This window comes from Vidua chalybeata, chromosome 6 (assembly GCF_026979565.1).
Source record: "Vidua chalybeata isolate OUT-0048 chromosome 6, bVidCha1 merged haplotype, whole genome shotgun sequence".
Classification (NCBI taxonomy): Eukaryota; Metazoa; Chordata; class Aves; order Passeriformes; family Viduidae; genus Vidua; species Vidua chalybeata.
In genome coordinates this window covers 24,267,935-24,282,711 of record NC_071535.1, presented here as the reverse complement: position 1 = coordinate 24,282,711, position 14,777 = coordinate 24,267,935, and the positions used below count along the sequence as shown (strand labels likewise).

The following is a 14,777-nucleotide window of genomic DNA, read 5'->3' as shown; positions in this document are numbered from 1 at the left end:
CAAGTTAGATTACGTCAGAGAGTTGTGGCAGTGAGTAGTGACTCTACATCTATAGGGTGAGGAACTGGTGTCACTGAGCAGCTCTTCTAGGTAAGTGCTGGCATTACAAATGGTCTTTTGTTTTCTTCCAGAATTGTAAGTTTTTTATAAGCTTGCAACTTATTCTGCTTCAGCAAAGGAAAGGCCAGTGCTGCAGGGTCAGAATCTGATCTTTGATTTCTCAGGTAGGATTCAGGGTAAATGATTTTGCATGCTGAGTGGTTTAACAACCATGAGTTCTAGAATAGTGCTTGATAAGCCTCTGCACAGGGAGTAGCTCAGCAGCGTTCATCTGCTGGGCTGGTGATGAGATTGCTGAGGTCTGCTTCCATGTAATCAAGCTTTCTTTCCAAATGCTGAAAATTGATTAGACTGCAGAAGTACAGATACAGAAAGAGCTGTACAGAAATAGAGCTACCTGTGAGAATAGATTCACCTTCCTTTTTTGATAGAATTGGATTTCTTTCAGGATCATAGTGAGGCCATTTCTGATTCAATGCAATTGTAAAAGGGCAGTAATGGACCCTGTCCTCCTGTTGGTTCATGTATCCTGAAATGTAAAAGAATGAAGCATCCATGAAGGATTCCTTTGTCATAAAGGTTATGGATTAGGGTGCCATGGGTGATTCCAGAGACTATTGTTGTGGCATGTACAATCAACCAGTTAAGGGTATTTAAGTTAGTTTTCTGCACTACAGCAGCATAAATGGAGGGTGATCTAAATATGCCTGGGAGCAATCTTAAGCTTCTTGCTTTATGGACTCAGAATTTGATGGTGGCAAGAATAAACAGAGTTGTGGGGTGTAACACTTCGCACAATGTACTGAAGGTGACTGCTGTGCAGGTGTACAAGGTAACTCTAATTAAAACAGTTTCCCCTTGAAATGTAATTTTGTTCCTCCTCTTCACGATCCAGTGGTAGACTAATATTTGTCTCCAGAATGTTTTTCCAGGATCTGAAGTGGAATTACAGTATCTGAAGGTTACTAAATATTAGGCAAAAATTATAATTCTCTTCATAGTTTAAAAGTATCTTTCATATTTCAAAAACCCTCATGAATGTACAATTCTTTTGGCAAACATTCACTGTCTTGCACTAGAGAGAAAACTTACTATAAATAACATAGGCTGCTTTCATAGTGAGGTTCCCCTCCAGTTGTATCCAAATTTACCTCAAAAGTTAACAACAACTAAAAAAAAATCAAACTAGGTACTTTATTGAGAACCTCTTTAGTGTAACATATGACACTTTCTTTCCGATAATACAGCCATTCAGGTCATTAGAGAGGTTGGAGAAATTAAGAATTATCTGTACATCTTCAGCTCTTAAAAATCCCACATGTAATAAAAACCAGTGATGGATTTTTTTAAACTGTAATCCTGTAGAATATAATTATGTATGAAAGTGTCACTGTTTAGTAATACAGGAATTATACTGTAAATAAAAGAAAATTTTGTTCCACATTCTATAGAAATTCATTCAGATTAATGTTAAACTCCAGTTACATATCAGATGTTATCAAAAATGTTTTGGAAAAAACCTTTAGCTGATCTGATTAACGGAAGATGTGATCAGAGCATGAGTTTGATCATTATGGGGTCTCATTATGGACTTCTCAAAAGTCTTGAGAAACAGGTTTTTAGGGAGGTGTCTATTAATGGATGTCTGAATGTAGGTGTGTTTTTTCAATCTGTCCTGAAAGCACTGTGGAAAACCTTATAAATACTGAACTACCTTTTCCTTAGGTTTAGTTTATATATAGTATCTTTGATAAAAAACAAAAATAATCTTACACCTCAGTAAAGTTCAGTGTGGTGAGTAAATTGAATTCACTTAACTCTTTTCAGGCAGACAGCAAATTATTGGAAAAAGAGCAACCTTTTCACAACACCTCCTTTCCCAAACCAGACTGCTCAGCAGATGCACAGTCCAGCTGAAGAACTGAGACGGTGGAATACGTTCTTTGGATAAGCAGAAATATGAACAGAAATAACTGGTTAGATATTGTGGCTTTAAAGTCTGTAAGAAATTAAAAGAAGTTGAAGACCACTGAAAGCAGTGTCAAAGGGTCATAACTTATACCGGAAAAAGTATGCCTTTCCTTTTTTTTCTTTACATTTAAGTCTGGACATGTTAAGATTTGCCTTTGACAGTAAGGAGTTATGAAAGCACAACACTAAAAAAAGTTGCTTTCATTTATAATGAGTTTCAAAAAAATATTTCAGAAGACTTTCTTCTTTCAGTTGGACTGTGAAATAGGAAATTATTTAGGGGTTTTCTTAATGTTATGATTAGGCACAGATGTCCTAGTAGTGCACATTCCTAACTTTGTCAGGTATTCCTTCATCATGAAAGGGTAAAAAGCAAAGATAAAACTGTGTAGCCTGCAAATCTCGCAACTTCACAATGTCCAGGAATATCTTCAGAATTATTCTGAGTATTTGAGCTTTTTAAAAATCTTGTATTTTATCTACACTGCTATAGCTATGGAGTCTTGATTTCTATTTATCTTTTAGTGATGCCAAGCAGTGAAATACATAATAACTACAACATCTGACAAAGAAGCCTCAAAATATTCAGCACAATTATGTGCAAGAGAAAGTAGCCATCAAAATGAGCCTGGCTTTCAGAAGTACTAAGGAAGGCTTTTTCTTCCTTCCTCTAGTAAGTGGATTTAGAACTCCTTTGCTACACCCAGGAATAACTGGTCTGGGGCCAATATTCAGCTGCTGTCTCAGCTCTAGTGTTTTGGCAATGAAAACATGAATGTATCTTATTGAATCAAGGAATAATTAATGCAAGGTATTGGAATATAGAATGAACTTGCAAAAAAGAATAAAATATCCATCTGTTTTCTTTTACAAAAAAAAAAAAAAAAGAAAAAAAAACCAAAGAGAATAATTTTGCTGAAAATTGCAAGATAATCCTAGGTCATTAATTTTTCTAGGATTTTTTTCTCCATTTGTCTGTGTGGAGAGAATCTGATATTAAGACTCAGAACCCCTAAGAAGTTTTTCTCTCAGTTGTGTCACCCACAACTTATATGAAACTCTTTGTAGTTTATATTCTCAGAGAAATTCTTTCAGGCTTCTCCACTGTAAATTACTTTCATGGTTTTGGCTGAATAATGTGCTTACTCAGGGTTTAAAAAGCACTTTCTTCAAAACCCAGTGAATAAATTCGGGTCTTTTAAAAACATATTTGTCCAGCTTCTTCATTCTGTGTGTTGCATATCATTATTAATAATCAAAAGATTGAAGAATGAGAATTATCCATATATTCAAATACTAAATTAAAAAAATTGGACTATTTCATTGACTGAAAAGGAGCAGAAATGACATAGTTTTCATTATGTGTGTTCTGACATTTCTGGTTGTGTTTAAAGCTGTTCTGCACCTTACTTTGGAAGACCTTTTGTAACTAAGTTTTCCACTGTTTGTAACTTTTAACATTTTAGACAGATTTTTTTTTTTTTCCACAGCAGGAATTTCCTGCCTACTGGGTGAAGTTGACTTATTTTTTGTATGTTTCAGCTGAGAGAAGGTTTTGGATATTTTCTGAACAAGAGTTAAAGGATAAATATGATGTTTTCCCTGACATAAAAAAATAAATGCAGCAGTTTGATTAGTAGCCTCAGATGTGATTATGTTTTGCATTGCTTTCTTAAAGTTTGGCAGAGAAATTGATCCACTGTCAGAAATATCTGTTTTGTGACTGATAATCTAACTTCAGCTAATGTCTCTTTTTTTTTTCCTTTAATTTTTTTTTTCTTTTTGTTGTTATTTGCTTGTTTTTCTGTGATTTTCAACTGCCTGGCACTGATTCACAGTCTGTGGTGACTCCTTTTAATCCTGTACCTTTCCTTGTTGGTGCAACATCAGGAGACAGTGGAGCAATTGCTATGGTGCTGAATGTTTGCAGGTTTAGCCTCTTCAGTCATTAGCTTACATTTAAATTCTGGACATTCTCAACAGATTTATTTCACTGAGGCATCTCTGGTTCTCACTGAGTTTTGGCCCACCTCAGAATATCTTATTCTTCTCTGGGAGTCCAAGATCATTTCTGAATGTGTAGCTTGTTGTTTTGAATTGTGCTGGTTTTCAGATTTCTTTGATATTGCAATAAATTTCAGGGAAGCATCTGGATTAATTTTCCAAAATCACTAACGTAGTAATCATACCTAAATAAGCAACTGCACATAAGGCATGCTATATATCATGCATGTTAAGCATGTTGTAAAGCACACAGTCAATGCCTAAGTGCTGAAAATGCTCAGAAATGTTGTTGTTGGAGTGTAGCAAATGTAAAATCATAGGATAATTTAGGTTGGAAAAGACATTTAAGATCATCAAGTCCAACCATTAATGCAGAACTGCCAAGACCACCACCACTAGACCATATTCCCTAGTACCACATCTACACATCTTTTAAATACATCCAGGGATGGTGACTCCACCATTTCCCTGAGCAGCCTGTTCCAAATCTTGCCAAAACTTTCTGTGAGGAAATTTTCCCTAATATCCAATCTGCACCTTCTCTCATGTAACCTGAGACCATTTCCTCTTGACCCATTGCTTGTTACTTGCAAGAAGAGACAGATCTCCTTTCAGGTTGGAGAGAGCAATAAGGTTTTCTCTCAGCCTCCTTTTCTCCAGGCTAAGCATCACAGCTCCCTCAGCAGTTCCTCATAAGACTTGTGCTCTAGACCCTTCCCCAGCTTCATTGCTCTTCTTTGGACACATCCTGAAGTTTGCCATTTCTCTGTAACTTCCACTTCTTGCTTACAAAGGGTGAAGTTGCTATTCATAGCCAGTGAAGGCATTATGTACTGGATCTAGTTGCTAAATCTTAAAGAAAAAAGAAAATCTGAAGTTCAGGCAAGGCTGTATGGTTATTGAGTCAAAATGTATGTGTTCACACCTGAGCAACCCTCTTATGTTCCTGTGCTTTTACTGCTGAGCAAGCATGGTTAAGGGAGCAATTACACTTGTAGTTGAAGTATGGCTTTCTGTTCAGGTAGTTATCTAAGAAAAGGATAGTTAATTTGCTTGTAAAGAATAAATAAGGCTAATGTGGAGTCAGCATTATTTTATTTCTGAGCTTTTTAGCTTGTGAAATTTCAGGTGATGTGATTCCTTTCTGCAGCTGAGGCATACACTATAGAATTGGGGCAGTTGCATAATTTGGGCAGAACCAGTGCACTGGATTTGCTGCTTTATGACAGCGGTGGAGGCGCATCTGTGTTTTCGTGCTGTCTAAAACAGCCTGACAGATACATAACTGGTGGTCTGTATTTCCCTGCAGGAAACCAACAGGCCCTTCTCAGTCCCCACGTACAGGACTGAATCTTGAAAGGTTGGCACATTTCTGACAGGCCTCTGCATGTTCAGTGTTCATGACAGTTTTTGGTCAGGCTCCAATATCCACACTGTTTGTTGCCTTTATGCTTTTTATTTTTACTGTCAGGAAAAATGGTGCTATTTGAAGGTACCTTGAGAAATGTGAGTTGGCTGGATGAATCAAGTTCCTCTGCTTCTCTGCTGCTTTTCTTCATTGGGTCCCTGTTCAGTCTTACTTCTTTCTGTCAAGGCAGCCAAACAATTGGAATGTTTTTGGCAGAAGACATAATTTCTGCTTAATGCTATTACTTGTACTAGTAGTTTTTGAATTTGGCACTGAATTACTACTTCACATTTTCATGTGCATATCATGTTTTGTGATTTTATTTTTGCTTTTATGGTAAAATCTGGGCTAGCAACTTAGTTCTGTGATAAAAGAAATTATGATTTGGGGATTTGGGAATTTCAGTATACTGAATATACTGTACAATTAATTTTGCAAACATAAGCACTGTAGACTCATGTTTCTTGAATAATTTCCATAGTTAGCTTTGGAGCTCTTTAGTCACAGTAACATTTTTACAAGTTTGGGGAAAGGATGGATTTTGTGGGGCTTGAGGCCAGAGCTTTCAGAAAGACAGGTAAAATAACTGTATCAGTGGTCCATTTTTGGTTTAGTGAAGGATGATGTGCAAACCAATATTTGACATTTAGCCTAATGCCAAATCATCCAGTCATGTAGTAAACTGAAGAGAATTGTTGCTCAAGACCAGTAGGGCTCAAAATGCTTTGCACATGCTGCTGCTGCACTGTTTCCTCCCTGTTGGCATTTAGCCTGTCTGCCACGTGGGTGGTCTTTGGTTGTGTCTCACTGCTGTTTGGCTGTTGGTTGGTCAGGGGCTCTACTGACCTAACCTGCAAAGCAGAAAGCAACCTAGTATTTTTTCTGTTACAGGAATTCTAGTTCTGGTGGGTTTATTTTGTTGCAATCTTTAGAATAACAAAATAGGTAGGCAGGAATTGCGTATCATCCAGTTCAGAATGAGGCAATCTCCAAAGTTAGATTTGGTTGATATATCCAGATGAGTTTTGCCCATATCCAGCTACAGAGATTCTGTAACCTTTCTAAGCAACTAGTTCCAGTGACCTGCCTCACTGTGAAAAATTTGCTCTTACCCATAACTCTGAGTTTTCTGTGTTACAGCTTGTCTCTCAGAAGGATCTGTGTCTTCTCTATATTTGCTCACGAGACAGCTAAAACCCAATAAAATCCCTGTTTAGCCTTTTCTCCTTAAAACCAACTAATCAAACTCTTGCAAACTCCTCATAATTCATGTCCTGCAGACCGTAATCATCTTGAATCACCTACTGGACTTAGCTCAGGATAACCATGAGCAGGTCAAACCGGATACAGCACTTCAGATGAGCCAAATAGGGGGGTTTAATGACTTCCCTTTGTCTGCTGACTATGATCCTGTCAACAGAGTGTACTACACAGGTAGTCCTTACCACTAGTGCTGATTCCACTAAAATATTATTTTGGCTCCAGATAAGACAACAGCTAGTTTAAAATGCACATGTTTGTTCCTATCTGTAAAGGCTATGGAAATTACAATCTGGTTGTAAAATGTTTAGAAATGGAGATCTGGCTGTCTATAACAATATATAATGTGATACATAATACTGAGTTTTAAGGCCAGCAAAGAGTTTACAACAAAATTGAAGGGTGGGTAAATGATTTGGCTGTTCACACCTGATAAAAGTATGTCATAGTTTTATTACCAGAATGAAAAGAATGTTAGTTAGAGCGTCACAGAAGAAAGCTGCTTCACAGAATGCACAGCAAAACGAGAAAAGCTGCGAAAAAAGGGAGACAGTCTTTGACATGATTCTCTGCAGTTTTCTTTGCATTTCAAAGAGGTGGTGGGCAGGGGGAAAGTAAAAGGCATGTATTGTCAAAGAGAAGACAAAACTAAGGAAAAAGAAAAGAATTGGAGGACAAAAGACAGCTAAAAACTGGGGAAGAAGACAACAGAACAGGCTGAAGATGATTTAGCAAATAAAATACAAATTAAGATTGTTAATGTGGAAATGAGAATATATCAGAGAGCAGAAGAGATAGGGGGCTGTTGGTGAGCTAATATGCACATAAACATTTCCTGATGCACAGAGAGAGAATTGACCCTTAAAGACACTTAATTCAAGTTAGGGAGAAAAAATAAAGAGGAAAGTACCTGTCCTTTATCCAACTAAGTTTAATTTAGGAATAGTTGAACCCTATTATAAACCAGTGAGTTTTGTGCATTTTTATGCCTCCTCTTGTGCCTTTGTCAAAAGTGTGACAAAGACAATAAGTGCTCTTTGGCTTACAGTATGCCATCATTAAAAGCACCAGGTGCAAATTTTGTAGTGACAATATGAAGAAACTGCTGCAGCAACAGAGGAAAATTATCTGCCCCCTGTTTCTTCATGTCTTTTTTTTATTTATATAGGTTAATTGAAACCAACTGCATATGTCTTATCTCCTTTTGGGTCAAGAATCAGCAGGGAAGAAAAGCCAGGGATAACAGCTTCACTCTGCCCTCTGGGAAAATGTTTTTATCAAGCTTCCAGATAATGAAGTTACTTTTATTAACCAAAATCTTGAAGTCTTTTTAAAGATGTGAGATTTTACAAATTTGAAATAATATTCATGCTACATTCATCCATTTTAAAGTTAATCCACTTGTCTATATTTTATATTCTTTTTAAAAGAAACAGAATATTTTGCATGAACTACTTGTATTTAAAAGTATATGTAAGTAATAGAATACAATACAATAAAATAAGTATCTCTATAATCAAAGTATGTTTTATTTCACAGCTTTTAAGTATCTAACAGATGAGTATTATTCCACTTGTAAAAAATACTTGAATTGGTTATCTCTATTATCCTTTCACTAGTGTTTTTGAAACTGTCCAAAACTAGTTTTAACTTACTTTGAGTTGCCTTAGATTCCTGATGTGCCATAAAGTTTCCTAAGATGGGGAGGAAATGTGACTCTTTTTAAAGGAGTGTGTCATTTAATCAAGACTTGACATCCACCTGGGCTAAGAAAACTGTCTGTTTGTTCCCTGGGGAAATGCTTTGAGAAGGTAACTGGTTTTTGTGTAGAGTACCCTCCTAAGTTAGTTTTTGTAGTTTAGTGTGCCCCGAGGCAAAACGTTTCAGGATATTTTAGAAGATTCTGCCAGTCTAATTAATCTTATGGGAATAATGCTAAAATTCATTCTCTTCATAAGCTATATGGTATTTCATCCCTGCACTGTCAATGGCAACTGTTAGCTGTATCTCTAAGGGAGACAAAAACAGGTTTGGTGCTGTTCCAAGGAGTAGTGGGATCTGGTCTATTGTCCCATCAGAGGTGGGGCAGGTGGGATAGCCCTCTGTGTGGAAAAACTCTTCCAGGACTGGAGGATTTTTTGTGAAGAATGGGTGAATTTGGTCACGAGCAGCAAACGTTTGCACCCTGTCCCAGCAGCTGATGCCATGATTCAGTGGTTTACTTCAAATTCTCTCAAGGCAAGACCAAGGAATGGGGGTTTGCAGTCATTGGGTCTCCATACAGAGTGCTCCCAGCAGTCTTTCTGTTCCTGAGGAGGGGACTCAGTAACTGACCTCCAGCTCAGAAGATGGACTTCCTAGTCCTGCCCAGGGAGAGAATGCACTGGCGTTAGGGTTGCTGTGGTGCTCTTGTGGGGTTGGAGTTACCATGGGGTGCTCCTTTGTACAGTGTCTGTTACTCTGCAGACACTCAAGAGGTTGGGGTTTTTGCCTCAGAGAGTGGAAATACTGCTACAACTGTAATAAAAACCATTTGAAACTGCACAAGTAAAGCACTGTATGCTTTCTGTCTTGCAGATATATGTTACTTTTATATACCTCTTGTTTTTATTAATTCCTCTAAGTGCTTGCGTTTATGAATAATTAGAACCAGGATTGGTATGCTATCCTTTTGAACAAGCTGTTATTTTGTTTAGATTTTTTTTCTCCTAAAATCCATTCATATTCTAAGGTACTGAAAAGCAAAGTATTTTAATGGTGTTTTTGCAGAATATTTTCCTGAATGAATGAGGAAATAGTCATTACAGTTAGCACTATATAAAAAAGTGAAGGCAGTACAGTGAGCTTAATTTTCCATTTTTGTCTGTCATAGATGTAAATAATTCAAAAATAGAAGCATGGAAAGAAGTTAGCAGTTTGAAACTGAGACTGCATGAGTCTCCTAGGATAATATTAGTATTTCCTGTGTGTTTCAATTTTATATTCTTAAGAAAAAGGTTGGTTTTCCTGAAGTATGAACCATTTAATAGTTAATGCTGTTTTTCACTGGGCTCCTGTGGTAAACTAGAATGTTCATGTATTTCATGTGTATGCTTATGTAATTAAGCATCCACTAATTTCTTTCTCTTTGGAAAATACTTCTCCAAATCAGCACTCCATGTATGAAGATTTAAGATTATATCATCTGTTTGTTTAAGGTAAGCATTAGGACAGGTATTATTATTTTATAATAGATTCTTAATCCTTTGTCTGTGAAGTGTTGATGTTTTCATTAGAGTTAAAATATGTTGCATGTGTACAGAAAGCCTGAAATCTCAATATGTGGTTCTATCAATTTTAATTATTTGAATGATTAGAACAGCTAATTTTTTGCTTAAAGGTACACCAATGTACCATTGAATCTGTTTTTAAGGTTTTTTCCAGTTTAATGTCTGAATCCAAATTCATAAAGAGTTGGAAAAATGAGATGTCTGAGCTATAGGATTCACAGGGATTTTATATGAAGCCTATTTAATCAGGATAACACTGTTATTAATATTCATAAAGTCAGCTGGAACACAAATGACAGACTATGAAGCCTAAAATTTTTTACTTGTGAATTTATTAAAAGCAGCTTAAAAAATTAATGGAATTTAAGTAAAGTTGACGAAAATGAAAATCTTATGTTAGCAGAAAAAATCTATATTAGAACTTTGTCTAAGACCATCTTGCATTGATATCTTTGACAGATTTCATTGGTACTTAAAGAAGAAAGATGCATGAATGGTCATTTAAAAGGATTTAAACACATTGGCACATTAATTTTTACATGAATAATAAGTAGTTTCCAAAAGCAATTAACTTACAGTGTACAAGATTTGAATAGAAAAATAGGACTGTGACATCAAAGGGCAAAGCAAATGTGCAGTACATTTTAAACTTTAATAATACGACTTCTTAAAATATTTTTTTTCTTTTCCACAGTAAGTAAAGTAATACCAAAGGTATTTGTGTACAGCTTGGGTTTGTTTTGAAATACACCAAGATCTGGAAAAAATAAATATTTTTATGCCAAAATGCTGTTGGTAAAGAACAGTTTTAAGGCTTTTACATTGATCAAGTGCTTCTGAATCAGCTTTCCTACAGTTTCTCTGTGTGGAAAACAGATACATACTGACCACAGTGTGTGATTTTTCTTTCATGCTGCTATATGCAGCATTTGGAAGCATTTCTTATTTCTGTAGATGGCAAAACAGTTAGGTCTTAGAGTTCTTTCATTATTGTACTTAACTGTTAATTTTATGTGTCTGTTGCATTTTATATTCAACCGATAGGGACATTTTCTTTTTTATTTTCACTTTCTTTCATGGTGTCCTAGTAGTTTTACTAGTTTTTTTTTTTTTTTTTTTAGCACAAGGTGGATAAATAAATACTGAATAAGGAAATTAGATTTAAAATTACTTCTACCATTTGGGTTATGGTTTCATTTTGTATTTTAATTTTTTTGTGGTCTGCCAGTACACTTTATTTTAATCTCCAGCTTTAATTTCCTCTCATTAATGCACAGATTGATTATTAGCAGATTGTCTTCAAATGAAAGTAAGGATTTATAATAATTGTATTCAATTTTTCTGATGATTCCTTGTGTGAAAACCTTAATGGCCACTTCTGATCATTTTTTAAATGCTGACTTTTAACACTCACTGAATAATGATAGTTCAATAAGTTTTGGTTCTAAAAATATCTTATGTTCAAGGTACCTTCTATAAAGGTAAATCTTGAAGGACAAGGAAATGTTGTACACAAGTCAGCTACCTAGTGCAGCGTTTGTGTTCAGAGTAACCAGTTTAAATACTTGGTGTCTGGAATATTTTGTTGTTCTGTATCCTAACTTTTTTTTTTTTAATTAGTTAATTGGCACACCCTAGAGAGCCCCAAAAATCTTCCTGTATTACATTGATCGATAGATGACCTTAATCTGATATCAGCCATTTTTTTTATTTTCTCTGTGTTTAAACCAGGAAATTCCTATTAGTCAACAGAACCTATTTCACCTATGAAGGCAAAGTCTGTAAAACGAGCCTCTTGACTTCAGTCATAATTTTTTCCTGTGCCATAGTCTATTATTTCCTGGAGAGGGCAGCATTTTCCTATATCAGGTACAGAAAGGCACATGCCCTGCTTAGACTGTCAATGTTTCTTGTAATTACTCCCAGTATATTTGTTGCTTGCTTATGAATTAACTTGCATTTATGGAACTAAATCATTCCAATCATTTAATTACACCTGAGGAGCTGAACTATAATTGCTTGCTTCCAGCTAGGATCTGATATGGCTTGAGCAGTATTAATTTGGTGTTTACTTTTCTGAGTGCTAAAAGCATTAAAATGATTGTGCAATGGGATTACATTTTACTAATTGCTGGCATTCATTAGCTGGGTAAATGGCGAGGAAGAATGACTGTATATTGTGGAGGGATAAAATTATGGTTTTAAATAGTATATTACTAGACACATTAAGGCCCTAAGACATGTTTTAAAATACTCCAGAGGTTATTAAATACCATATTTTCTTCATGTCTTGCTATATGAATATCTTATTAAAATACTGCAATTATTATGAACCTTTTTGTGCAATATGTAGGGAAATGGCTTCATTGACAGAAACCTATTTCTTGATATTAATAACCCTCTATATTTTCAGCTAATCCAAAAGTAAATGAGGAACTTAGGAAAAGATTGCCAACTTCAAATCAACACAGTTACACAGAATTGAAGAAGCGTACAGCTTCATTTGAGGGCTTCTTTTAAGGGACTCAGTGTTCTGCGATATGAGGTGAACTTTTTATTTTTTGTTAACAGCTAAGCACATCAAGTCCTATGCATTTTTTTTATTGTGCAGATTTATAGTCAACAACACATATGAGTTAAATATGTATTTCTTGAATGTTTGGTGTACGTGTTAGTGTTGAATCTTAAGTGTTTGTACAACTAATTTTTTTTTGCTATTTTAAATATAAATATGAAATAATCTGCTTTTTTGGTGTTGCATGCCAAAATAATTTCTCCTGCTGTTTTATTATTTAGAATATGTGTCTTGGTATAATTTGGTTGAATTGTAATATATGTACTTAATTTTTTTATTTAATCTCTTACATTTTTCAGCACAATGACAACTGTCTGAGTGTTTTCATAATCTAGTTACTGTACCTTCAAAGCACATGTATCTTTTTAATAAATGTAAAACAAAATGTTAGGAGGGAAAACATACAAAATAAGCACAATGCATAGTTAAGGATAAAAATTGTCCTATGTACAATGTTTTTTAAAAAGGTGCTTGATTAAGTAATACAATTTGTGGTAAGCTTACTATGTTACCAAGATTACAAACTTCTTTAGATTTCCTTGCAATACAGAGCATAATTGAATTTTTAACACATAAGAGAGCACTTATTTTAACACCCAGAACTATGCCTGGTAGAAATAACATTTTACTGTAAGTCTTACTGAGGGTTACTTCTTGAAGATCTTTGATTATGTGAAATATTGAAACTGTGTAATTAACTATAGTCTGAAGCAATATGCATGCAAATATTGGGATGTCATTATTTAACTGTTCAGAAAGAACTTCAAATTCAAAGTTGGAGTGGTCATAGGCGACTTTACCTGTATTTTACCTAGGAAATTAAAGGAAGAGAAAGAATGCTGTAAAGTGAAGCACATGCCACTATCTGTAAAACTGCCAAAGTGAGCAGTCTTGTTGGCTGTAGCAGGACTGCTTGGTGTGATTTGTGCTGTGCTCAGTAATGTGTACTTCCAAGACCAGACTCTAGAAGAAACCACCAAACTAATAAATATTTCAACAAGGATATCACATGCAACAGAAAGCTGAACAAAACAATTATAAAAATTAGATGAGTGAAGAAAAAATATTTTGCTGAGAAATATAATTTTTCACTGACTGTTCAAGTATGCAGACCTCATTGTGCTGCTATAAATATTTAAAATAATTTGTTTTGTAAATTTTCTGTCAAATGAAGGCAAAGTATAGGTGTATTATATTGTTTCAAGTTTATTTATCTAGATTTTGTTTTATTTTAGCTCTGAAACCTTCAAGCAAAAACTGGACTCAGTGCCAGATCAAACAAGTTCAGAGGAACAAATGGAGAACTGGTCAAAAGGTAGGGACTTTAAAGATATTAATAAGGAACCTTAGGTGTTTTACCAGTGCTAGGCAGTGACTGGAGTGTGTTTGTTCTTGCTGATATATGACTGACTTTGGAAGAAAAGAAAAAAAAAAAAAAAACACAACCACTTACTGCCCCTTAAAAGAGCTTGGAGTAACAGGAGAGCAGCTACATGAATATAAAGCTTCACCTTTATTTTCTGGATTATTGAAAATGTTTTTGTATAACTTTCAGAAGACTTGTTTAAATTCTTAGTCTGTACATTGCACTTTGCTTTCCAACCTTTTTTTTAATTGTTAGCAATAAATCTGAAAATCTGTCTTAAAGTAATTTTCTTGGCTATTCACACCTGGCTTAGGTATGATTAAGCCATCTACTAATATTAATGAGTTTCTCATTAGTAGTTCAAGTGAATTTAGACAGTAAGGTAAGGCTTGGAGATACAGGTGACCTTGTTTAACTTAGAGCTTCCCCAGCTGATGGAGTTCTCATCTTCATCGGGATGCAAGTATCTTTTTGTATTTTTAATTGGTTGACCAGACATAATTGTTCTCAGATACATTCTTCTATGTTTCATGCAGAAGCCTAAAAAAAGAAAGCCTAAAAAAAGGCCACTGAATTTGAGAGTACATTACATTACTGACTGACTGACTGACTTTGTAGAAAAGAATTTTCAGAAGTAGCTTGTGACTAGATTGTGACATGTAGAAGGAAAAAAGGGAAAGACATAAAAAAGACACCCTGACTTTAGGATGGATTTTTGCTAGTAAGTGAATATGTGTAGGTTAAAAAATCCAAAATGGAATAGGTGTGTCAACATCAAAATTTCCCACTATATCAGAGCCTCATATCTTCTTGTACACTTCCTTTTTTTGAGTTTTATACTATATATTCTCTCTCAAATGATAA

General features: G+C 35.1%; 1 protein-coding gene across 1 annotated transcript in view; it reads left to right on the top strand.

Annotated features, from left to right (window-relative positions):
* MIPOL1 (mirror-image polydactyly 1) overlaps positions 1-14,777 on the top strand; it is a 181,710-nt gene that overhangs the window by 16,615 nt on the left and 150,318 nt on the right. The window contains exons 2-5 of the mRNA XM_053946718.1: positions 9,855-9,900; positions 11,704-11,841; positions 12,386-12,517; positions 13,783-13,862. Of these exons, the coding sequence (XP_053802693.1) occupies positions 12,513-12,517; positions 13,783-13,862 (85 nt within the window). The 5' untranslated portion in view covers positions 9,855-9,900; positions 11,704-11,841; positions 12,386-12,512. The remainder of the gene's footprint in view (positions 1-9,854; positions 9,901-11,703; positions 11,842-12,385; positions 12,518-13,782; positions 13,863-14,777) is intronic.